Source organism: Staurois parvus, unplaced genomic scaffold (genome assembly GCF_062004578.1).
Source record: "Staurois parvus isolate SC_StPar_1 unplaced genomic scaffold, SC_StPar_1.0 ptg000137l, whole genome shotgun sequence".
Classification (NCBI taxonomy): Eukaryota; Metazoa; Chordata; class Amphibia; order Anura; family Ranidae; genus Staurois; species Staurois parvus.
The window spans coordinates 15,812,689-15,839,071 of NW_028317933.1; the positions used below are offsets into that span (position 1 = coordinate 15,812,689).

Here is a 26,383-nt window from a genome sequence, read left to right on the forward strand (position 1 = left end):
CCTGTACTGTGTCCGCAGTCTCTGGTCATCTCCTGTACTGTGTCCGCAGTCTCTGGTCATCTCCTGTACTGTGTCCGCAGTCTCTGGTCATCTCCTGTACTGTGTCCGCAGTCTCTGGTCATCTCCTGTACTGTGTCCGCAGTCTCTGGTCATCTCCTGTACTGTGTCCGCAGTCTCTGGTCATCTCCTGTACTGTGTCCGCAGCCTCTGGTCATCTCCTGTACTGTGTCCGCAGTCTCTGGTCATCTCCTGTACTGTGTCCGCAGTCTCTGGTCATCTCCTGTACTGTGTCCGCAGTCTCTGGTCATCTCCTGTACTGTGTCTGCAGTCCATTGGTTCAGAATATTTTTTTTTCTTGTTTTTCGCCTCTAAAACCTAGGCGCGTCTTATGGTCAGGTGCGTCTTATGGAGCGAAAAATACGGTAACTAGAGCGCTAAACAGTGCCCTGGTAGTGTGATGGATTTGGTAAAATGCCTATTTTGTTTCCTATTGAATATATATATATATATATATATATATATATATATATATATATATATATACGCTATTTCTATAAGTTTTATAAATATTTACTTTTATACTTTAATTACAATCTGATGTGTTAACTGATTATGTGACTGCATTATCACGTGAATTAACCCATATCTATGTCCAAGTGTTTTCTCCATTCCAGATCCTGAGTCAGATACAGGAACTCACAGCCTATTACCCGGAGATTGGGTATTAGTAAAGAAATTTATGAGGAAATATTCCCTTGAGCCAAGATATGATGGTCCCTTCCAAGTTCTGCTGACCACAGCCCCTTCTGACAAGGTGGCCGGGAAGAACACTTGGATACACGCCTCCCACTGCAAGAAAGTCCCAAACCCTGAGGGAAAGGCGTCATCTACACCATGACAACTATGTTGTATATCCTTTTTCTTATGAGTCTGACAGAGGCTCAACAGGTGGATATCACCGAAATAGGTGACACCACTATATTTTGGTACAACTCATCCAACACTCATGTAGCTATTTTCACCTTTGATTTCTGTAGTATAGATCCCATGTGGTGCTATGACCATAATCTATATGATCTTGACACAACGAGCATGTTCCGATAGCAGTGACCAGGTATACATATATGTCATGGATGATTACTGGGGACCAAAAGATTAGAATCAGATTGGAAGGGATTTGGACTGGCGAGTATGCTCTTGCAAAGGCCATTATGCCTCTCCACATCCTAGCAGAAAATACCCCTGACCCAATGCCTGGCCGTAGGAGGAAACGAAAAGCTCCTTCTGGTAGTTTTGACCCACATGTGTATATAGATGCTATTGGAGTCCCAAGGGGGGTGCCTAATAAATTCAAAGCCAGAGACCAAGTAAAAGCAGGCTTTGAATCCCTGATTCCCATGATAACTGTTAATAAAAATGTAGATTGGATAAATTACATATACTACAACCAACAGAGGTTTGTGAATTACACCAGGGATGCCCTTCAAGGAATCGTTGACCAGTTAGCCCCTACATCCTACATGACATTCCAGAATAGGATGGCTCTGGACATGATTTTAGCAGAAAAAGGAGGTGTCTGTAAAATGATAGAAGGAACCGGAACATGTTGTACATATATTCCTGAGAATACTGGCCTGAATGGTAAGGTTACTCTGGCTATAAAGAAATTGGAAGACCTGTCAGCTGAGTTGAAGAAGAACTCAGGTATCACAGACCTGTGGGATCAATATTTCAGTTGGATGAGTGGGTGGCAAAAGATACTTGCCCAAATAGGTGTAACTGTATTAATAATTCTGATTCTCCTGGTCCTGGTTGTATGCTGTGTTATAATATGTGTGAGGAAATTGATGAGCAAAGCTGTAGACAACAGTACACCTATCTTCCTGAACCAGGAGCAAGAGGATCCCCACATGATAGATGAAGAAAAACCTTACACCCCATTACGGTCCCTCCCCACCAATTGTAATCTCACAATTTTGTAGGGATAGCATCTGACTTCCTTATGTACAAAGTCTGTGGCAAGGGAGGTGATGAAATAGTCATCACCTGTCTAACGTGCAGCATAGAAGAGTTCCAAGGTACATAAGGACAGATGAGCTAGGCTTTATAGGGACAGAGAAAAATAGTCATTTTAAGGGGGGACTGTGATGGATTTGGTAAAATTCCTATTTTGTTTCCTATTGAATATATATATATATATATACACGCTATTTCTATAAGTTTTATAAATATTTACTTTTATACTTTAATACATATGTTGTGTGAATATTTTCTGCCTGCTGGGCTTTGTGGTACTATAAGAAATCCTTGCTTAAGAAATGTCTGCTCACACACACAGACCCCCTCCCACCGTGTGATTTGGGAAACAAAGGAATGTTTTTCTCTCTTTAAGATAAGACGGAAGAAGATCACACCTATACCATGACGGAGATTGTTTTCGTGTAAAGTGACCAATCAAAGACTAATATAATGCTTATGCTGTTATCACGTGATGTTCGCATCATTTTTCATATATAAACTCACGGTTTAATTTCAATAAATTAGAGAGAAGTTTTCACAGACCAAACGTGTCAGTGTGAGTTTCTTCATGTGCGCACATTCCAGAAGCTGGCCAGCATCATAAATTAGGACAGGAACAGATAAGCACTGGACGATTAGGTCCACGACTAAATCAGTAGTTCATTGAGAACTACAACCTGACAGGTCGATAGTTGTAGTTTCCCTTTCACAGAACTCTGTGAATGAATAACGTGGCCCGGTGGATGTCTTTTTTGAATTGTTACAGCAGACATGGGGAGAAGAGAAGAAAAGTCTACAGTCACAGCGGGGGCACATGGGCATTTGCAGCAATACATGTTACACCCTGAACATGGATGCAACATGTTAGAAAAGGTGAACTTTTCCTTTAATTTTAAATAGTGGTTTGAACCAAGCTGGTCCAAATAATTAATTTCTTTCACCAAAGTCAAACATGGACCGAAACAGGGACCAGACAAATTTTGATCCATGTATGGGGGACAGTGGTTGTAGTAGTAGTTGGTATTTCTACCGATCGACTTCTGTATAGCCAGCCTGTCAGATAAGTACCGCTCGATCAGTGCTGCAGGCTATAGTTGGCAGTGCTAATCATTGTATTCTGATGGTGTGGAAGTATCCCCTTGTCAGAATACAATAGCTCAGCGGAAGTGATTCTCCCATCCACCTTGATTAAACAAGAAAACTGGACCGATTCCCCAAGCCACACAATTGAGGTGGATGGGGGAATCAGGTCAGTTTTTTTTGTTCAACCTGCTGGTTAAAATGAATCAAACAGAATTGTCTATGGGCTGCCTAACATCAGCTGTGTGCCCTGTATAAATTGTATGTAGCATGAGCTCCATAAAGTATACAGCGCTACATTCCAAAACAAAATTGAGTCAGGCTGAGCGCTACTCAGCCATTCACAGGAAGCTTTGTATTATAATAATGAATTCAAAGGTTCTTCTGAATGGCTGAGGTGGACAGGCAGGCAGACAAAATCATGATCTCCACCCCAGTCACTCAGAGGAGGGCTTACATTTATTTATAAAATATAAAGCTTCCTGTGAATGGCTGAGCAGCGTTCAGCCAGACATGATTTTGTTCTGGGAGCAGGGAAATAAATTCTGTTCCTCTGCTGGAACACAGCACTGTGTACTGTATGCAGCTGATGCTACATATAGTTGATACTGTACTCCCAGCAGCTGCAACTGTTAGTGTAGGAAATAGATTGTTTGAATCATTGGTACAAATAAACTATTTAATGTTCACTAAAACCTGGTGTTAGACTTTAAAGCTCAGAAATTGCGATTGTATTGCACCATGTGGCACCTGAATGAGTCCTATCATATTGGGATGCAGCATTAAAGACCATTAAAGGATGATTGCACTGTCATTATATACTTTAAAATATTGTGCCTTTACCTGCCTGCCTGTCCACCTCAGCCAATCAGAGGAAGCCTTTCATTCATAAAATACAAGGCTTCCTGTGAATGACTGAGTGATGCTCAGACTAAGTCGATTTTGTTCCAGGAACAGAAGTCCCCATCCCGCTGCCAGAACACAGCTTCATATACTGGATGTACCTGATACAGTTTACATCTGTTCGTAAAGGAAATAGTTTGTCTGATGGGCAAGTTTGGCCCAAAGTAACTATTTAAAGTCCTAGTAAACCTGGAGTTAGGATTTAAAAAGCAATCCGAGTCAAAAAGTGAAACTAATTAATGGGATACTAATGCATTTTAGCAGACGCTGCAACTATGCTAACATAAGAAAGTTCCAAAGTTCTGACTGTAACAGAATTTAGGAAGCACTTCGCAGGATCAGTCGAGTGTACATACTGAAGCCTGTGCTGTATAATGCCAGATCCTTCAGCAACCTGTATCACAAAGTACATTCAGGTTTTCTCAGGTTAGAATCTGATAGATAGCTGCAAAAAACTTCTTAGCACTGATATTTTATTACATGAGGCTTTCTGTGCATGAAAGGCAGCAGTGGGTGTGTTTGTGAGCCCCTGTCTTGTATCATAAGCAGGGGTTCTCAGATCCATAGATTAGAGAGACAGTGGGCTAGACTGGTACCCTGCACCAATGTCTTCATGTAAAAATGAGCAGCTGGGCTTTGGCCTGTTTCTGTATCTCAAGGTTTGATTAATTTGGACTGAACAATACTCTATTGGTCTAAAGACTAGAGCCATGTATATTCCTACTTTAATTTTGGTGCCCTTTGTGTTTCCTGTTACAAAGACCAGCCACTGTTGTTCTCCCACCTTGTGCAGCATGACTGGTCTTGTATCTGCCCCATCTCCCCATACTTTTCTACAGCCAGCTTGTAGTGGGGGAACCTGTTAGGTCCCTCCCACAGCTCTGCTCTCAGCACAGCCATATCAAGGCAACTTTTAATGCCGGTTCACATATATGTGGATTGGATGAGGTTTGAACCGCATCTAATCCACATGACGTGAAATAACATTGCTTCCTACGGTGCCTGTTCACATATGAATCACACTTGTTATCAGTTGTGAACAGGATTTCAGTTCAGGATCAGGTTTCAGCACAGTTTGCTCTCAACCTCCTCTCCTTTTCACCTCAGCAAAACCAAAAAGCCTTGCAAACCCGCATCTAAACCAGCCCTGTACCTGTGAACAGTACAATCCGCAGCTGTGTCACAAAAACCAGTCCTAAACCTGCTCTGAACCGGTCCTGAACAAGTAGATTGTAATCCACAGTGAAAGCAGACCTTAAAATACGGCACTTAAAAGGGTAATATCTGGGTTTTTTCATTTAGGTATACAAATTGGACGTACGGTCTATTGTTTGTGTTGTTGAGGAATATATTTCAATGAACATTTATGTGTCTGAAGTTTGGCTTAAAGTTTTCAGAGGCTACCCAAAAAAGAAATAAAAAAAAAAAAAGGCTATTCATGATGTCTCAGCTGAAAGTTGCACTTACAGCATCTCACAGAAGTGAGTACACCCCTCACATTTTTTTGTATATTTTTTCATGTGATAACACTGAAGAAATGTGACGTAGTGAGTGTACAGCTTGTATAACTGTAAATTTGCTGTCCCCTCAAAATAACTCAACACAGCCATTAATGTCTAAACCGCTGGCAACAAAAGTGAGTACATCTTTAAGTGAAAATGTCCAAATTGAGCCCAATTAGCCCTTTTCCCTCCCCGGTGTCACGTGACTCCTTAGTGTTACAAGGTCTCAGGTGTAAATGGGGAGCAGGTGTGTTAAATTTGGCATTATCGTTCTCACTCTCTCATACTGGTCACTGGAAGTTCCACATGGCACCTCATGGCAAATAACTCTCTGAGGATCTGAAAAAAAGAATTGTTGCTCCACATAAAGATGGCCTAGGCTATAAGATGATTGCGAAGACCCTGAAACTGAGCTGCAGCACGGTGGCCAAGACCATACAGCGGTTTAACAGGACAGGTTCCACTCAGAACAGGCCTCACCATGGTCGACCAACCAAAGGTGACTGAACGTGCTCAATGTCATACCCAGAGGTTGTCTTTGGGAAATAGATGTATGAGTCTTGCCATCATTGCTGCAGAGGTTGAAGGGGTGGGGGGTTAGCCTGTCAGTGCTCAGACCATATGCCGCACACTGCATCAAACTGGTCTGCATGGCTGTCGTCCCAGAAGGAAGCCTCTTCTAAAGATGATGCATAAGAAAGCCCGCAAACAGTTTGCTGAAGACAAGCAGACTAAAGACATGGATTACTGGAACCATGTGCTGTGGTCTGATGAGACCAAGATATACTTATTCGGTTCAGATGGTGTCAAGTGTGTGTGGCGGCAACCAGGGGAGGAGTACAATCAAGCATGGTGGTGGGAGTGTCATGGTCTGGGACTGCATGAGTGCTGCCAGTACTGGGAAACTACAGTTCATTGAGGGAACCATGAATACCAACATGCACTGTGACATACCGAAGCAGAGCATGATCCCCTCCCTTCAGAGACTGGGCCGCAGGGCAGTATTCCAACATGATAACGACCCCAAACACACCTCCAAGATAACTACTGCCTTGCTAAAGCTGAGGGTAAAGTTGATGGACTGGCCAAGCATGTCTCCAGGCCTAAACCCTATTGAGCATCTGTGGGGCATCCTCAAATGGAAGGTGGAGGACTGCAAGGTCTCTAACATCCACCAGCTCCGTGATGTCGTCATGGAAGACTGGAAGAGGACTCCAGTGGTAACCTGTGAAGCTCTGGTGAACTCCATGCCCAAGAGGATTAAGGCAGTGCTGGAAAATAATTGTGGCCAAACAAAATATTGACACTTTGGGCCCAATTTGGACATTTTCACTTAGGGGTGTACTCACTTTTGTTGCCAGCGGTTTAGACATTAATGGCTGTGTGTTGAGTTATTTTGAGGGGACAGCAAATTTACAGTTATACAAGTTGTACACTCACTATGCCACATTGTAGCAAAGTGTCATTTCTTCAGTATTGTAACATGAAAAGATATAATAAATTCTTTACAAAAATGTGAGGGGTGTATTCACTTCTGTGAGCTACTGTATCCCATATGATGTAAGATTATAATTGCTACATAAAAATTACCATAGCAGTCAGTCATCACCCACTTACCCAGCTCTGCCTTCTGCATGAGGATCTGGGTCAGAGTCCATCTGATCCCTCCAAGACAGGAAGCAGCAAGTACCAGAATGAAACCCCTGGTGTCAAATTGAGTTGACTTGAACGTGAACATAAAAAGGCCTCCGGAAATTAGTAATACCACCAGAACAAGGGCCGGTCTCTGCAGGAAGGAATATTGATAGCATAGGTTATAGTGTGCAGGTCACACAAAGTGTTTATCCATTTACATGGTGCATTTTGCTGTCCATAACAAAAGTATACTTATACGAGTGTGCATACAGCACCAGTGGAAAGAACTACCAACATGTAAGGTACCCTGTATATGGCCTTTTCTTCTCAAATCTTTTAGGATTAGAACTCCATTCACACTTGTGCGACACCAAAGCTGCACGATTTTCAGCGTGACTTTGGAGTGCAACTGAGTGTGACTTTGGTCTGACTTGCACTCTCTGGATCAAAGTAGCATCAAAAGTCACATCAAATTAGCGCAGGCACCTTTTTGACAGGCTGCGACTTTTACATTGCACCAATTTGTACGGGTGCCATTGTAAAGAATGGGCTGCGACTTGATGTCTAAAGTCACATGACAAGTCCCACAAGCGTAAATGGAGCCCAATTTGTTTTTTAAATAATAAAATAAAAAAGAAAATATGCATTATCGTATGCTGCCATATTGTATTAAACAAGTACTAACTTAAGTCTTGTGAAATAAAGCTGCTTTTTGAATTGTGGAATTGATCCTATTTATTCCATATAATGAATGCATTTCATCAACCTGGAGAGCATGTTTATGAGAAATGCTTAAATAAACATAGCTACCTTTGCAAGGCTTTAATCAGAAAAATATTGGCAGATTGGTGCTGGTGTCTTGCCTAAAGGTAATTTAGCTGTCATATGTAAGAGTGGAACCCTATTATTCCCGCTCACTCCCTCTCCACTCTGCACATGAACCCGGTGACTCACCAGTTCCTCTAACTTGAAGAGGAGGGAGAAGAAGAGGATGAAGAGGACTGCAGAGGACTTTGTCATGGTGTACCTGGTGGAAATAGAATACAAAACATGATAGTGCTTGTACAAACATCGTTCTTTGCCATGATTAATGTAAGCCTTAACAACTCACAGTGACACAGTGATGTACAGGAAGCTCCAATTAGAAAGTCCAATGTCCAGAGCAGTGGCCAAAGCTGAAAATAAATAGCAATAATTAAAATTCTGCAATGTGCAAGCCAACACTGTCAGGAACAAGTGTAATCTTCCATTTAACCACTTCCAGTCCAGATACTTTTACCCCCTTCCTGACCAGAGCAATTTTCAGCTTTCAGCGCTATCACACTTTGAATGACAATTGTGCGGTCATGCAACACTGTACCCATATGAATTTTTTACCATTTTTTTTAGATAGATAAAACTTTATTTTGGTGGTATTTATTCACCGCTGGGATTTTTATTTTTTTTTTGCTATGTAAATGAAAATGTCCAAAAATTTTGAAAAAAAGTGTTTGTCTTATAAAATTTTGCAAATAATATTTCATCATAAATCTTGGCCAAAATGTATTCTATTATCTTTTTAGTAAAAAAAAAAAAAAAAGCCAAATTAGTTTATAACCAAAAATTATAATTTTTAAACATTTTTTTTTACATTTTTATTTTTTTTTTATATTATTTTTTACATACTGTCACCCTAGGAGTACAGTGTCACCATGGTGACACTGTACTACTTTTGGGGGGTGATGAAGATTTTTTTTTTTTTTACACTGATTGCTTTTACACCCATATAGGATGTAAAAGCAATCATTTCTCTCTCTCTCTCTCTCTCTGTCTGCATTATTGCAGCCATTGAGAACTGTGATTGGTCACAGCTTGTCACATGGTACAAGGCTGCTGTGAATAGCATTGTACCATGTGACCTCTGTGATCATTCACAGATTTCACACGTAGTAAGCAATGATGTCACAAGTGACATCTTGCTTATTACTTTGCATGTGATCACTGATTGGCCAATCAGTGATCACATGATTGGGACCTTGTACAGAGGTCCCGTCCAACAATCGGTGTTTCACTGTGTCCGGAGGACACAGCGAGCACCGGATCGCGGTGCGTGCGCTCCCAGGGAGCGCGCACAAGCAGGGTGCGGGGAGGCTGTTTATAAACGGCCACCCGACCCTGCAGTGCCACCGTCCGGCCGTTTATATACAATGGCCGGTCGGGAAGTGGTTAAAGTGTGTGTGTGGATAAACTAGAAAAAAAAAAAAACACCACATATGCATACATCTCTGGAATACCTGCTCAAAGCTTTATCCCTTTAAAAACACTGCAAGTACAAAAAAAATGCCTGATGATCCTGCCAGAAATCCAGTAAGCTTTTAGCTTCCTCTAAAGGGCTGCCAATACTGCACTAGAGAACTTCGTCTAACCCTACCTCTTCAGCCTTCCCCTTAGGCATTTTCTGATTTCTTTCCCAGCAAAACAATGGTGCTACCTTGACTCTCAAAAGCCTGCCCACATAAAGGCAAACAGGTTGTTTACTTTTCAAAAAAAGTTGCGCTCTGCAGGGGAAATTTTCTCAGAGATTAGTGAATATGTCAATTGTTCACTTTGCAAAGAATACCCAATCACATGTAAGGCATAAATTAAAAATGCTTGCACGTGATTGGATGATGGAAGTCAGCTTCACCCCATTCACTAAGCTCTGGGGAAATTTCCTTGCAAAGTGAACAAGTTTTTTTTGCCTTTAGTAAAACACCACTGTGTGCAGGGAAAAGCCTTTTGAGTGATGAACATCTGGGAGCATGACTACTTCACTAGGAACTGAAAAAACACCCACTGATCTCTCCTCCCAGCAGCTACTGGAATGTCACAAGGTTTAAAGAAAGAGGTTTCTCCCTGCAAGAACAAGGTAAAGCAAAATATAATGCAAATATATGTTCTAGAAGGGAAAAATAAACATTAAAGATCTGTACACAAAAGGGGTCAATTTACAAAACATTCACTGCATGAATATCAGAAGCATTTGTGCAGTGGAATGAAATGCAGTAGCAACCATGTTAAAGTGATCTGGGTGGTTGTATTGCCGCCTGATCACTCTTACTGTGCATGCAGTGTGCCCACCCCCTTTTCTCCATGGTTCCATGGCTCTCATGCTCTTCCCAGGAGCTCAGTACCACAAAATAGTCTCAGGATAGCAAACTGGAAGAGATCGAGGAACATCTGTTACCTGATCTCCTCCGCTGTTTATGAAGCCAGAAGCACTCATTCCACAGCTGCTGTGTCTAGGGAAGCAACTAATGCAGACCCACAATGCCTCCATAAAGAGAACCTGTCACCTGCTCAAGGGTATCACATAGGGGGCTGGTTAATTAAAGCAGAGTTCTAGTCAAACTTTAAAAAAAGTTAGGTCAGCAGCTACAAAAAAAATTTTATTTTTAGGTTTGTAAGTTTTCAAACTGATGAGATGAGTTACTGCTGTAACTTAAAACTAAAAGGTTTTTTTTTTTTTTTTGTAACATAACATATTATACTTCCCTACTGTGTGCAGTGTTTTTGCACAGCATAGCCTAGATCCTCCTCTTCTCGGTTCCCCCGCCAGCACTCCTGGCTCCTCCTGTCAGGTGCCCCCATAGCAAGCAACTCGCTGTTCCCAAGCTGCTGCTCCGTGTGTCCATTCACACATGGAGCCAAGGCTTGGCCCTGCCCCCTCTCTCATTGGCTGACTGGCTGTGATTGACACCAGAGGGAGCTAATGGATCCCGACTGCTGTCTCAGCCAATGAGGATGCAGAGACCCGGGATAGTTGAGGCTGTTGTGCACATCGATGGATCGCGATGAGGCTCAGGTAAGTAATGAGGGGGCTGGGGGAACTGCTGCAAACAGAAGGTGTTTTACCTTCATGCATAGAATGCATGAAGGTAAAAAACTTTGAGCTTTTGCAACCACTTTAAGCTGGCCATACACGTGTAGATTTTCGTACGAGAATATTCGTATGGAAATTCTCTGCACATTCGATGAATGGACGAATGTCGTTTGAAGATGGTATTTTGCTTTGAACATTTGATTTTAAAATGTATGTAATTTTGGAACGATAACTGCATACACTGGCCGAAAATTCATTTGATCGAGAATTGTTTCCCTTCCTGCCCCTCCAAATTTTCCGGTCACTGCGTTTGAAAAACAAACATCGATTTGACCCCCACTAACGATTAGAAAATCATACAAATATTCATGAAATGAATATTCTCAAACATAAATCTATACATGTATGGTCAGCTTCAGTTGTAAACATCATCTTGAGTTTCTGGGCTCTGTAACCAGTGTGCTTTTTTTCAACAGGAGGTAAGGACACATTAGAAAAAAAATGTGAAAGGCACCCACAGCTCTACCAAATTGCTAAAAATTCAAATCGAAGATAGTAATATGTTATATTTACTTAGGTCAAATATATTGTATTTCATGACCATAGTAAATAAAGATACAGTGCATACAAAACCACTAAACATTCAGTTTAAATGCCACATGGAGTTTCTCTGTAATAAATTCATTTGGATTTGTATACATAATTTCAGCAAAAACTGTGGCAAACTTTGCGGTAGCATAGAGAAATTAATATATTCATTTTTCAATTCAGAAACCAGATAGAACTTTCTCTCTTTGGCTAACTTCACTTCCTTTTCTCACCTGTCTAGAAAATAATTATATTTTCACATTTCACAGACCTCATTAATATACCATGGACAGGACCCAGCAAGCTATGGGCTGGGTTCACACTTGTGCAATTGTTTGCGGATGAATTGCACCCGTTTCCATACCAGCAACCACCTGTAGCCAAAACGCGTTCCTTTTTCTTTTTTTTTCTTTAAGACACGCGAGGCTGCCATCCATTCTTAGTGCACCCCCATGCATCTAAACCTGCAGTGCATTTGCAGATGTCAGAAATCACATGGTACAAAAGCACCATGCACCTTTTTACAACTGCAGCTGCAGGGAAGTATTTCCTGCATTTCCCACACGTACAGCAGCCCGTTCAAGTGAAGGAGCTGCTGTTCCCACACAAACACCAGCCACACTGATGGTATAGGTGTGAACCAAGCCAGGAATGTTGTTTGCACAACAAACAATTTAAAAACATACATGGTAAACATCAGTGTCCAAGGACATTTCTGTTTCTTAGCTATTACACATTGGTTGGTGTGAACTTCAGGTATACACCAATCTGCTAATAAAACTTTATGACCACCCACCTAATATTAAGTAGATCCCCCTTTTGCCACCAAAACACCCCTAACCCATCGAGGCATTAACGCCACTCTGTGGTATCTGGCACCAAGCTTTTAGTAGCAGATCCTCTAAGTCCTACAAGTTGCAAGGTGGGGCCTCTATGGCTCAGACTTGTTTTTCCAGCACATCCTAATGATGCTCAAACAGACTGAGATCTGCAGAATTTGGAGACCAAGTCAACACCTTAAACTTGTTATATTCCTCAAAGCATTCTTAAACCATTCGTTCAGTGTGGCAGGGTGCATTATCCTGCTTAAAGAGGCGACTGCCATCAGAGAATACAGTTTCCATGAAGGAACAGTGTCTAAGTAGGTGGTCAAATAACATCCACATGAATGACAGGACCCAAGGTTTCTCAGCAGAACATTGCCCAAAGCATCACACTGAAAAGAAAATGTGATTCATCAGACCGGGCCACATTCTTCCAGTGCTCTGTGGTCCAGTTCTGATGCTCACCTTCCCACTGTAGGTGCTTCAGGCTGTGAACACGTGTGAGCATGGGTACCCTGACTGGTCTGCAGCTACGCAGTCCCAAAAACACAACAAATTGTGATGGACATTTTTCTACTTTCAACACATCTCCAGAGACAACATGGTTACTTGCTGCCCAATATATCTCACGGACGTCTAGATACCATTGTAACAAGATAATCAATGTTATTCACTTGTCAGTGGTCATGAAGTTATGGCTGATCAATGTATGTAAAATGCACCAATGAATGCTGTTATATATTCATTAAAATTTCAATACAAATGGAGCATATGTTAAAAAAAAAAAACTGCATAAGAACAGGCTAACTTCTGGATAATCAACAGATCTAGAGATATGGATTGCTGACTTTAAATGAGAAGCTCATATACTTTCCTGTATAAGTCAAGGTTGGTCTATCCCCACTCTTCAATCAATAGGAAAGTTCAGCATAATAACGGGCTGGGCCACTGTAAAGTGTACTGGAATACTGATTGCTATGATCAAAGGTGAACTCCAACATTCCCTTCAGTCTTCCGCAACTGTACAGGCTTTAAATCTGTACTGGAATTACTTACTCTGAATTTACTGCATACTGTGATCTTCCCATAATGTATATTAAAAGCAGCAAGTCAGATAGAGGTTGTCTCATTTCTCACGCGGTTTTATTTCCCGGCTGGAGGAGGTCCAGCATCATCTACCCCTTTCCTCTCCAGTCTTTTTGTCCCTGACCTACCCCTTTCAATAATTGGATTTCAGTTCTTTGAATCATGGAGGCTCCGTATCACATGTGAGCATTACCTAAGGTGGTCTATAGGTCTATAGGTGGTCTAAATGCAAATTTAGCCTGCCTAGGAGTGCCCACTCCTTTAGGATGGGATTTACCAATCAAGGCATTTTAAAATTTGCATACTGAGATCTTCCCATAATGTATATTAGAAGCAGCAAGTAAGATAGAGGTTGTCTCATTTCTCATGCGGTTTTATTTCCGGGCTGGAGGAGGTCCAGCATCATCTACCCCTTTCCTCTCCAGTCTCTGTCCCTGACCTACCCCTTTCAATAATTGGATTTCAGTTCTTTGAATCATAGAGGCTCCGTATCACATGTGAGCATTACGTAAGGTGGTCTACATGCAAATTTAGCCTGCCTAGGAATGCCCACTCCTTTAGAATGAGATTTACCCATCAAGGCATTTTAAAATTTGTATAACTCCTTCCAGGAGTCAGCCCACTGCTTGTGTCAAGGCTGAGAGCTCTTGAGAAGAGTACGGAGAAAAGGTGCTGTGATGTACGGCACCCTGCCCGTCCCTCCCACCAACCATGATCTGCCAGTATTGTATAGCAGAGAGGCCCAGTGATATTACTGGGTCTGAAATAAAAGTATGTAATAAAACAGAGAGGTTTTCTTTAAAATTTTCATTAGCAGGTTGACTATGGAGGAACCAGGGAAGGCAAATTATAAAGCAGATTGAACGTAAGCTTTAGGGCCAAGGTTGGCTGAACAACCCAAGTTCTAATATTAGCTTTTATTTTTCTATGTGATCAATAAAGAAGTTGCATTGGATTTGTATAGAGTGCTGGCAAATTTGGCTTATGGATATTATGCACTATTGAAGGATTTAAGCTGTACATTAGACATGCATGATATTGCCATGCTAGCCTTTATTTACTTCTACAGGGATATTTGAACACCTGCATGCGATTTTCGCTGCTTGTGTCTGTAGAAAGTTGTAGGTATAAACCAAGACCCACAGAGCAGGTGCAATGTCAGAATGTCAAGAAACCAAAAGATTAGAATATATGGTACAATACAAAGAATAGAATGTTGCCTGTACCTGTAGGGGCCACTTTTTTGAGGTAGTCTGACCACGGCAGGATAACGCGTGCACGGCCACTATAGCATGTCATCAGTGCACGACTTACCGCTGACATAATGAAAATCATGAGCAGATGCACAAGAGTCATAAATAGAGGCAGGTGAAATCTCTGCAACAAAGGGAAAAAAAAAAAAGAAGTAGTGAAATGCGAATCATAATGCACATTTTGTTTTGTACAATACACTCCAGTGCAACATGAAAATGCTGCATCAGCCCTGACCTGGGGATGCAGCCTGTCTTATGAGTGACTAATATGTTCATGTTCTCACTCAACTTTGCAGCATGTCGCAGTGTTCATTACATCCCTATAATTACCAGTATTTTCTGAGTCAGCAATTTTCCTGCTTCTGAACACCACTCCCTGCAGATGTCAGAGAGGGAAGTTGTACACATACAGAACAAGAGCCTACAATCTTGTCCGGGAACACACTGAGCCCTTGGTCACACAAATGCAGTGCGGGAAATGCAGCAAATCCTTTTCCCGCACCGCATTGCAATTGCACGGCGTCCATGCGATCTGGTACGGGTGTCAATATTAAATTAACGACGTCCCAAAACCAGATCGCAAAACACAGTGCGATTACCAGAATTTGCATTGCATGTGTGAGAACACCCATGCAATGCGAACCAGGTGTGGGGGGGGGAAGAAAAAAAAAAAAAAAAAAAAAGTCCTGCACCTTTTTGGTGAGGATATGATGCGATTCGAGCTATACAAAATGTATGGCTCAAATCACACCGCACAGACATCACATGTGATTTGCACAGGAATGCAGTGTGGTTCCTCTGCGAATCACATGCAATGTGCCACACCGCATTAGTGTGAACCCAGGCTGACAGTCTGAGGAATCTAGCAGAGATGGATTTTAAAACTACCTCAACTGCCCTCCACCCTTTTCTGTGCTGACATGTTTAAAAAAGGGCACATGTGCAGATGTGCCGCTGATCTCTTCCAGGCATTTGGTTGCTGGCAGAGCAGCAGCATGTCCGCACAAATGATGCCAGCTTCTGGTGGATGGGCACTGTATTGCCACACAGCATTTGTACACAATTGCCGACCTACTAACACTGCTTCCTGGAATAGCTATGACATAGCAATCCCAGGAGGCAGAGGGGTCTGGCAACCCAGAAGTGAAGTAAAATGTACCATTAAAAAAAATAAAAATGATAAAAATAATAAACATGTTTACCTTTTGAGGAAGGCGGGGAGGGGGGTGGAGTAAACAAAGTAAGCCAGTGTTTATCTCTGCTTTAAACTCAGATTATGTTTAAAACAGTAGGCCATCAAGGATGTAGCTGAACTCCAGACAGAGAAAAAAATAATTACAGCATTCATCTAAAAAAAACACTGTAAATGTAGTTTGAAAGGCACCTGGATTTGCCTTTACCTTCCTATAACTGAAAGCACAGCAGCACAAAGAGAGAAAGGAACAGCAATAGGAGCACAGTGCTGTCAGACTAACACAGAGAGCTTGGCGACAGGAAAGTACAGGAATGCTCTCCTTAGTGTGTCCCGACTAATTTAGCTTAGTGCTACGTGGGTGAGATCACCTGCGATTGTTTGCTTCTTGTGTTACAATCCCTATAAATATAAATGTTTTTAGATCAGCAACAAAGTCAAACAAGTGGGGTTTTTTAGAAGAGGAAGAATTCATCAGACATTTTGCCCCAATACAGTTTTCCTTTGACCAAAGTTGAGAGCAGTAGTTTGCATTTAACAACTTGCCTGGAATATCAGCTCAGTTTAGTTACAACATATCCAAATACATAAAGCATTTCAGTGAATGATTTTAACTGTAGGCCACAGCTATTTCTGAATACCGTATATACTCGAGTATAAGCCGACCCGAATATAAGCCGAGGTACCTAATTTTACCACAAAAAACTGGGAAAAACTATTGACTCGAGTATAAGCCGAGGGGGTGGAATAGTGCTCCATCGTTGGTGTCAGTGGGGGGAGGAATAGTGCCCCATCGTTGTTGTCAGTGGGGGGAGGAATAGTGCCCCATCGTTGGTGTCAGTGGGGGGAGGAATAGTGCCCCATCGTTGTTGTCAGTGGGGGGAGGAATAGTGCCCCATCGTTGTTGTCAGTGGGGGGAGGAATAGTGCCCCATCGTTGGTGTCAGTGGGGGGAGGAATAGTGCCCCATCGTTGTTGTCAGTGGGGGGAGGAATAGTGCCCCATCGTTGGTGTCAGTGGGGGGAGGAATAGTGCCCCATCGTTGGTGTCAGTGGGGGGAGGAATAGTGCCCCATCGTTGGTGACTCCTGCTCCAGCCTGGGCTCGCTCGCTCCCTCCCTCTCCCATGGTACACACTTACCGGTCAGATGTCTTCCTTCTCCGGCCGCTCTCCTCCTCTTCACTCGCTCGATCTTCGCGGTGCCGCTCGGCTCCTCCTCTCCAAGCTCCACCTCCTCGCCGGTGATTGGGCGCCTGTGTGCCTCTCCTGAGCTACAGTTTCGGCGGCCAATCACCGGCGAGGATTGATCCCGGGGGTGTGTCCAGATGACAGGGACGGCATGTCATCTGCAGACGTTGACTCGAGTATAAGCCGAGGGGGCCGTTTTTCAGCACAAAAAATGTGCTGAAAAACTCGGCTTATACTCGAGTATATACGGTAAATAAAACCATTAAAACATACATGATTTCAACAACATGTTGCATTCTCCTTTAGAGACATTAGGGGAAGTTCTAGTCTCATTTTTACATTTAAAGCAGTATTGAACCCAAAACCAAAAATGTAACATATTGTAGCTTACCAATCATTAGATGTGGTGGCTGCATTCGTTTTTATTTCCCTCTGTTTTCACCTGATTATCTGGCCAGTAACATACCTCCTGCATTAGAGTGCCTACATTCAGGATAAAAGGAGCACAGGGGAAACTTTGCATAGCAGCATTGCTGATCTGGGGAAAGGGGAATGCTACATGTACTAGCAGATTTAGATACACTAACAGAAGCCAAACTACTCCAGAAAGTACTTTAAAAGCAGTTACAGCAATCAGTTTTTTTCCTTTTGGGATAAAGGTTTTACATCAATAATTAAAAGCTGACCATTGTAAGCACCCCTTTGGCTCAACCCTCAAGCTGCTACATCTGCAGAATTGTTTGTTCTGTTGAAAAACAACAGACTTACTGACTGCATGAAAATAAAAGTAAAGAAGACCTAAAAAAGAAAACAAATGCAGCCATTAAATCTAAGAATTTGTAAAACTGGAATATAATGAATGTTTACATTTGGGTTTAATAGTGCTTTTAATTTATGTCTGCTAAAACAATGCTAAAAGTATGTTGTTTACAGAACTCAGTCAGCAGAGCAGCGACTCACCCCTATCATGGCTAAGTTCAAAGTTTCAATCAAAGGGAGTTGAAAAGCAAGCTGCTCTGCTATGCAGTCTTTTATTGTAATATGAAGACTGTATACATGTAGTATATAAAAAAAAAAAAAAAAAAAGATATAATACAACAATTTGATTGTCAGTCACTGAAGATGGAGAACTGAGCAATCAGTGGTCTTTGATCACTCTGTTCTTGGTCTTTGATGTGGCGGGGGACAGATGCAGCATCCGATTGACGATGTATTCACCCTAGGTGAACATGTAGGTGTTTTTTGCTTTTTTTTAAACCTGAACTTCTCTTTTAAATATAGGATAAAATATCTAGGAAGTATAAACAAACCTTATGCTTCCCAGATCAAGCTGTGCTGTTTTTAAATGTACTTGCGATCACATGCTTTTAGATGCAGTTAGAGTATCTAACTTGTCCCTGGACGCACATAGTTCTAAACCAAATGGACCTAAAATTCAAATAAACACACAGTGTGAACTATACCATTTACAATCATTACATATATGTATATGCAGCAGCAGAGTGCTGTACCACATTAGACAAAGTAGAAGTTTGGATTCTGGGTGGTATCATTTATTGGTTATTTAAACCAACTGCAGAGCAAGCTTTGGAGGCATGCAGTCCTCTTTTCAGGCAATGCAATGTGTCATATACAGCGGGTAAAATAAATGATTTCAGGGGTGCAGAAATTTTTGAAAAAACTACTTGTCCAGGGACTAAATTGGGGCTCCAATCTACTTGTCTCACATGACAATCTACTTGTCCAGATAAAAAAAAACACATTTTAAGAAGAACCGTATTTAAATGTGAGGTGCTTTTAGGAATGTCTGGAACTTTTAAAATCAAAAAAGGGGCTTTATGGCAGCTTAAATGTTTAATATTTTTAACATGAGGCAGTTTATCTCCTCCTCACCTCCCTGCCTGTCTCCAGCACTGCACCCAGGGACTAGCAGGGAGAACAGAGACCTTGCAGTGTAATGAACACAGATTGGGTCCTCATCAGGAAAGGGGCATGTCGGCCTTATCCTTTATCCCTTTTGCTGCTAGTGCCCCATGTGATGATTTTTGGTGAAAGGTTATCTTTATTGAGATATCCAGGGTGTAAAAGACCCTGCATGTTTCCCCTGTACTCCACTGAAAGTAAATTCAGTGCACATCGCACCGCATTACATTCTTTCCCAGAATCTATGGCCAGGGAATCTGTCAACGGGGACCCGGAAGTGACATAACATCACTTCTGAGTCAGGACAAGAAGGGGAGCAAATGTGTCCATTATCCTCCCTCCCCTTTAGCCGGCGGCGGTGAACCGATCCCGGCCCTGCAGATGGGCAAGCAGAGCCCAGGAGACATCACGCAGGAGGGGCAGAGGCTGGCACTGTGAGCTGTGTGAAAGCAATCGGGCAGTAGCGCGGCCATCTGAATACTTTCACTTGACAGGTGAGCCCTGCTGCTTGCCCACAGCAGGGATAAAGGTTAAAAAAAACTACCTGCCCAAACTACATGTCCCAGGTATTGGGTGATACAAATTCAACATTCTTGTGTTTTGAACACATCACCATTTTTCTCAGTAAATATATTTCTAAAGGTGCTACTGACATAACATGTTCACCAAATGTGTCAGTAGCAACCCATGCAATCCATACATACAAAAAAACCAAAACAAATAAGTTCCGATATTAGTTTATGTGTAATAAAATGGAATGGCACACGGAAAAAGTATTGAACACACTAACTGAAACGTATTTAATACTTCATACAAAATCCTTTGTTGGTAATGACAGCTTCAAAGCACCTGCAAGGAGAAACTAGTCGCATGTATTGCTCAGGTGTGATTTTGGCCCATTCTTCCACAGTCTTCAAATCTTGAAGGTTCCATGGGCCTCTTCTATGAACTCTGATCTTTAGTTCTTTTCTATAGATTTTCTGTTGTATTCAAGTTAGGTGATTGGCTGGGCCATTCCAGCAGCTTTATTTTCTTGAGATTTTCTTTGGCTTTGTGTTTGGGATCATTGCCTTGCTGAAATGTCCACCCTTGTTTCATCTTCACCATCCCAGTAGGTGGCAGCAGATTTTTATCAAGAATGTCTTGGTACATTTTTCCATTCATCCTTCCTTCAGTAACATGAAGTTTGCCAGTACCACATGCTGAAAACCATGATCTTCCCCCCTCCAAACCTCACTGTTGGTATGGTGTTTTTTGGGGTGATGTGCAGTGCCATTCGATCTCAAAACCCGGTGTGTATTATGACATCCAAAAAGTTAAATTTTGGTCTCATCTGACCAGACTATATTCTCCCAGTATTTCACAAACTTGTCTAAATCTTTTAGTATGTTTTGCAACAATAAGGTTGCAAGAGTCTTGAGAGAATTCTTTGCTTTTAGCCATCCTGAATGAGATACCTTTTTATAGGCCATCAGTTGAGACTGAAGCAGCTGATATTAATTTGCACTGACAAGGGGCAGGATTGCTTTCTAATTACTGATATATTTCTAGAAATAGAAATATATTTACCGAGAAAAATGGTGACGTTTTCAATACTTATTTTACCCACTGTAACTTGAAGAAGAGACCAGTGTACCTTGAAATCCTGCACTAAAATCTGTTTAGCTGTCAAACAAATGTTATTACCCTAAATGCCAATTCACACAATGCCCAGAACTGAACAGGAACACGCTGTGCGTTCTACATGCGACTCTGTGTGGTGCGATTTCAAACCAATTCATTTTAAATGGCTAAAATCGCACTGCACCATGCCAAAAGTAGATCATGCACTACTTTTTAAAACACAATGTAACAAGACTGGGCAGGTGTGCGCAAACTCACTGCATTTGCGTCCTGCGTTTGGGGTGTCATTGAATTTTTACTGACACCCGCTGCAGATTGCAAAAGCAGTGTGTTTTGCATGCAAGTTGAATGGCACAGGAATGAGCTCCAGCCATGGTGTGAACTGGTCCAAAGACCTGGTTCACTTCTTTGCGGGTGGATTCAGGTATTGCAACAACCGCAACCAAAAATGTGAAAATGCGCAGGGATACTATTCATTCTGAATGGCACCCCCATGCATCTAAAAACACAGCTTGGTTGCATGTGCAGTAATCGCAGGGAAATCACATGTTCAAAAACTCCATGAAATTTCCCTGCGCCCGCATTTTTAAAAAGGTACAAGAACTTTTTTTTTTTTAAGGAAAACGTAGGCATGGCAGCCCATTCAAGCATAGGATGCAAATCCAAACAGATGTGAACCTAGGATAAACCCATTACTTTATGCAAATATATGAATATGTCCTATAAACACATTCAAACACATGTATGTCATTGCTAGTCGGAACGAGGCATAAAAAAACTATAATCATTAAATTAAAGCCACTTTCAGGCCTAGACTTTAAAAAAAAAAAAAAAATTTGACTCCAAAACATTATAATTTTCTTTGAACATTTTTCTGAACTTATTTTTCCAAAGTAAAGAGGCTCTTCGTACCTCGGCTTGTCATGTTCATGTCATTTTAATTTGCTTTGCTGGCAGTTTTGCTTAGAAGAAACTAAACAAAAAAATGTAAATAAGACATTTGACTGAAAAGTCAACAGAATAATCAGCATCCTCACTGAAACGGTTACAGCCTTCTGTAAAAATCAGAATGTCTACTTCTAAGGTATAGCTCACTGCTCTGGTGAGCATTTAGATGGACTGTGTCAGCAAATCTGGGCACATTACCAGATTTGTGGTAGAATAGTAAGGAATACAAAACGTTAAACCAGGCTCAAAATGTAAAATAAATCTAAACCTCAGATTAAAAATTTAATATTTTGCAGCTTATTTTTGCATTTTTATTTGTTTTTGGGGGGGGCATATACATTTTTGGCAAGTACAAAAAAAATACCCGTGGACCTTGTCAGAAATGTCGGTGTACTTGTAACGTCCTGTGCAGTCACCTGAACGTTCAAATAACTTTTCAGCCTTTGCAGTTTTTATCTGAAAACTACAAAACATCTCCAATCTTGGTAATGGAGAGGGGGAGGTGTTCTGTGGTTATGCGCTAGGGCAGCTTTTCTTCAGGGGTGCCTTGGCAAACTTTCTAAAAACTGGCCAAAACTTGTATACAAGCCAGTGAGTGGAACAAGTCTGCCTTTTAGTTACACAAAGCCACAGGTTTTCATTGTGCACCATTATGACCTTCTAGCCGCTGGCGTCCTGACAACCAATTACATTATCAGTTGATAAGGAGGATTTCAGTTGCCTGCACACCATCCTAGTTTGACCCTCCCCTGCCCCTCTCCATCAATGCTGGGAGCCACATTAGCTCAGTGATGGAGAAAAACTGAGGGGAGAAGAGAAACATTGGAATACTAGTCAGTAACATTGTGCAAAAGTGTATTTGCTTTGGAAGAATAAATCACTTCTAATGTTGGGTGTTCTACGTGTGTGGATGTTGCTGCATTATTTAAAACATAATAGTTTTTCAAATTTTAGAATGGGGTGCCTCAGGACTGTCCATAATTTTAAAGGGTGTCTTTACTGGAAAAAGGTTGAGAAACACTGCACTAGGGGGACAACCCTGCTTCTCCACAAATAAAGTACAGTGAGTGATTGTCCTCATCCTAGGACAGGAATGTGTCACTGGCAGAATCATCATATTAAAAGCCGGAAAAAGAAAACTTCCACTTACATTTCTGGAGGGAATCACAGTGCAATCCCCACTTGCTCTTTACCTCTCAGTGGCTGTCAAATATTTATTTTCAACTTCAAATTGAACCATGGAACCAATGCGTTCTGGGAAATCTGCAATTTAAATTGGACCTATATTAGATGCCCCTGGTAATGCAGGTCCCATTTAAAGAGGAATTCCAGGTATGGATATTTTATACAGTTACATTGGTCTAGCTCGGACCAATGGACATAACTTTGTATATACTGTACCATACCTGGCCTATTTAGAGATGCTGCATTTGTCTCCTGCAGTGATAGCTGAGCGATCAAACACAGCTGATCGCTCAGTACTTTCTCCCTTCACTGCAAGCAGAGAGCTGTGATGGTCAGTCTTTGCCTCTCTGCTCTGCCCCTCCAGCGCTCACTGGAACGCTGACCTGTGGATGGGGTGGAAGGGGCTGGCACAGGATATTATTATTAGAAGTGAATGGTGGAAAGGGCATAAATGGACAGGCAAGCATTTTTTTCACAGGTGAAGCCTACAATTTGAAAATAATAAAAATGCAGTGGGAGGTGTGGGGAACCCTCATAATAGCCACAGTAGGTGTACAGACCATGGGGTTATCGAGGGCTTCCTCTATCGAGCTTTCTCTGACTGACTGCAGGGGAGAGGCAGGTAGTTGATGTCATTAAGTTTATTCACAGAATATCAAGCTTCCTGTGAAAGGCTGAGCAGCTCTCAGTCCAGTTCGATTTTGTTCTGGGAGCAGGATGGAAATTCCCCGTCAGCTTGGACAAAATGAACTATTCAAAGTTACAGTAAACATGGATATAGGCATTAAAGTGTTACTAAATCCACAACAGTAAAACCATTCTGTATATGCAGTAAAGCATGCTTGTTATACTCGCTGCGGAACCTAAGGGGTAATCCACTGCATTGTGTAAAAAAGCCGTTTAATCCGATTATTTCTGCCACACCTCTTGTTCAAATGTCCACAGCTTATCTCCTGATAAGCCAGACTGAACTCAAAGCCATTCTGCACATGCTCAGTTTAGTGTGTAGTGACAGAGAGGGTTTTTTTTTTCTTGGGAGAGTGCATTTGTTCAGCACAGGGCCAATCAGCACTGTCCAGACAGAGGTGAGGGGTTTTGTATCCTCCTAGAGCAGAAAGAAAACTCCTCCTACAAGCTTTAACAATTGCTCTGCTGAACACTGATAGAAGTCACAGGACTGCCCTAACTGCTGATGAGAAAAGGTATTTAGCAGTTTATAATTATGAAAATAATTGCATTTCCATGTTCTGTGTACTGTGGGAGACCAGATATAGTGAATGCAGGGTCCTGGGTTTAGTAACACTTTAAGGCAGGGGTGGGCAACTGTGGCCCTCCAGCTGTTGTAGAACTACAAGTCCCATGAGGCATTCCAAAACTGACAGTTACAAGTATGACTCCCAAAGGCAGAGGCATGATGGGACTTGTAGTTCACCAACAGCTGGAGGGCCACAGTTGCCCATCCCTGCTTTAAGCAATTAAGTTTGGTCACCAGTTTGTGCCTAGCCTGTTCTTGGACATTGAAGGAGTAGCAACAAACTGATAAGGTTATCACTCTGCTCGCCCCTTCTCTGAACATATTTGAACTGGTTACTGATAGCACAGTGTATATGTGTAGAGCAGGGGTCTTCAAACTGTTGCCCTTTGCTTGCCTTTACTTGGCCCTTGGGGCACTATCCCTCCTGCTGACACCCACGATGGGGCATTAATCCTCCCATTGACGCCAGTCCTCCCATTGACACCGACAATGGGGCGCCAGTCCTCCCATTGACACCGACAATGGGGCGCCAGTCCTCCCTTTGACACCGACAATGGGGCGCCAGTCCTCCCTTTGACACCGACAATGGGGCGCCAGTCCTCCCTTTGACACCGACAATGGGGCGCCAGTCCTCCCTTTGACACCGACAATGGGGCGCCAGTCCTCCCATTGACACCGACAATGGGGCGCCAGTCCTCCCATTGACACCGACAATGGGGCGCCAGTCCTCCCATTGACACCGACAATGGGGCGCCAGTCCTCCCATTGACACCGACATTGGGGCGCCAGTCCTCCCATTGACACCGACATTGGGGCGCCAGTCCTCCCATTGACACCGACATTGGGGCGCCAGTCCTCCCACTGACACCAATGACATAAATTTTTTTTACTCCCACTGACCATCAAGCCTATGGCATAGCTTACTCCCATCGATGCCAGGGAATTTCCTACTCCCACTGGCCATAGTCCGGCCCCCCTAAAGTTTGAAGGGCAGTAAACTGGCCCTTTGTTTTCAAAGTTTGGAGACCCCTGGTGAAGAGCACTGACTGACTTCAATCTCCAGGTGTTAGTGCTGCTGTGCAGGCTTATATCAGGAGATTCAGATTGTTATGCCAGTTCTATGTAAAAATAAATTTATTGATTTTTACTCCACTGACCTGCAGATGAAAAGAACAGAGGTATAACAATGTAACAATAGCATTGCACCTTTTTCACAAATCCGGAAGTCTTCTAAATGTGAATGCATAACATTCCAGCCTACATCTATCAATCCACTCAGGGTATACTCTACAGCAGGGGTGTCAAACTGGCGGCCCCCGAGCTGTTGCAAAACTACAAGTCCCATCATGCCTCTGCCTTTGGAAGTCATGCTTGCAACTGTCAATCTTGCAATGCCTCGTGGGACTTGTAGTTTGACAACAGCTGGAGGTCCGCCAGTTTGACACCTGTGCTCTACAGTACGCCTTTAGTGCCATGCAATAAAAAGAATGCCTGTGCTCTACAGACATGGTCATATAATATCCACAAGCTGTTAGGTAAAGTCCCACTAAGTATGGGAAGCGAACATGTGCCTTTTCTGCAAGACACAATGGTAAAGAAGAATTTTAGGAGATAGATTTGTGGGTGCAGTACGGAAATCAAAACCTGGCTTGAAAGGATTTCAAACTACTTCTTTGGTCACATTCTTTAGTATAGTAGGTCACATATTTATCTTGTGCATGTTGATCTCTAATGGACCATTAATAAGTGTATGCAAGGAACATGTAGGCTGGTGACAATAGTAGCTCAGTAAAAATCCGACTTCACCATGCCAAGGGTAGGCTGAGAAAACCCATAGGGATACTAGACAACTATGAGCACCTGCAGGGACTAACCATCCCCCACCCCCTTCTTATCTAAAACCAACTTCAAGCAATCAGTTTTCCCTGAGTTCTCCATATTTCTACTGATATGAACTCCTCACCTTGAGCAGCCACTTGTTGTAGAAGGTGATCCCGATGGAAAAACAGTAGTAGAATAGGACCAGCCCCACTGTGAAGAGTATTTTCCATAGTATGGCCCAGCAAGGTATGCCCATCTTGTCAGCCGCACCAATACTTTGTTGCATTACAATGTATAGTGGCAAAATGAACCTAAAAAACATAAAATACGGGATTATGTCTGCAAGACACTTACCAGAAAAGTCAAGTCATTCATATTGCTGCCTTCCTCGTATGACTGTAAGGGCTCGTTCACACTAGGCTGTTTTGCCAACGCTTGCCAAACGCCCCTATAGCGTTTGGCAAGCGTTGGTCCGGCATTTCCGGAGCGTTTTTTAACGCTCGGCAAACGCTCCGCAA

The 26,383-nt window shown here is 42.3% G+C and overlaps 1 protein-coding gene across 5 annotated transcripts in view; it reads right to left on the reverse strand.

The window, feature by feature from the left end:
* Nucleotides 1-26,383, reverse strand: part of SLC35H1 (solute carrier family 35 member H1) — a 60,805-nt gene that overhangs the window by 25,949 nt on the left and 8,473 nt on the right. For 4 of the 5 annotated variants that reach the window (XR_016312210.1, XM_089673396.1, XM_089673398.1 and 1 more), the window contains 5 exons: nucleotides 26,008-26,176; nucleotides 14,705-14,855; nucleotides 8,251-8,314; nucleotides 8,094-8,166; nucleotides 7,122-7,290 (listed from right to left, as the gene is read on the reverse strand). Coding sequence is in view for 4 of the 5 variants with exons in the window: in XM_089673396.1 (XP_089529522.1) it covers nucleotides 7,122-7,290; nucleotides 8,094-8,166; nucleotides 8,251-8,314; nucleotides 14,705-14,855; nucleotides 26,008-26,151 (601 nt within the window). In the remaining variant the exon portion in view is untranslated. Of the gene's footprint in view, nucleotides 1-7,121; nucleotides 7,291-8,093; nucleotides 8,167-8,250; nucleotides 8,315-14,704; nucleotides 14,856-22,754; nucleotides 22,868-26,007; nucleotides 26,177-26,383 lie in introns of those variants that run through there. The other variant, XM_089673399.1, reaches the window with a different exon arrangement.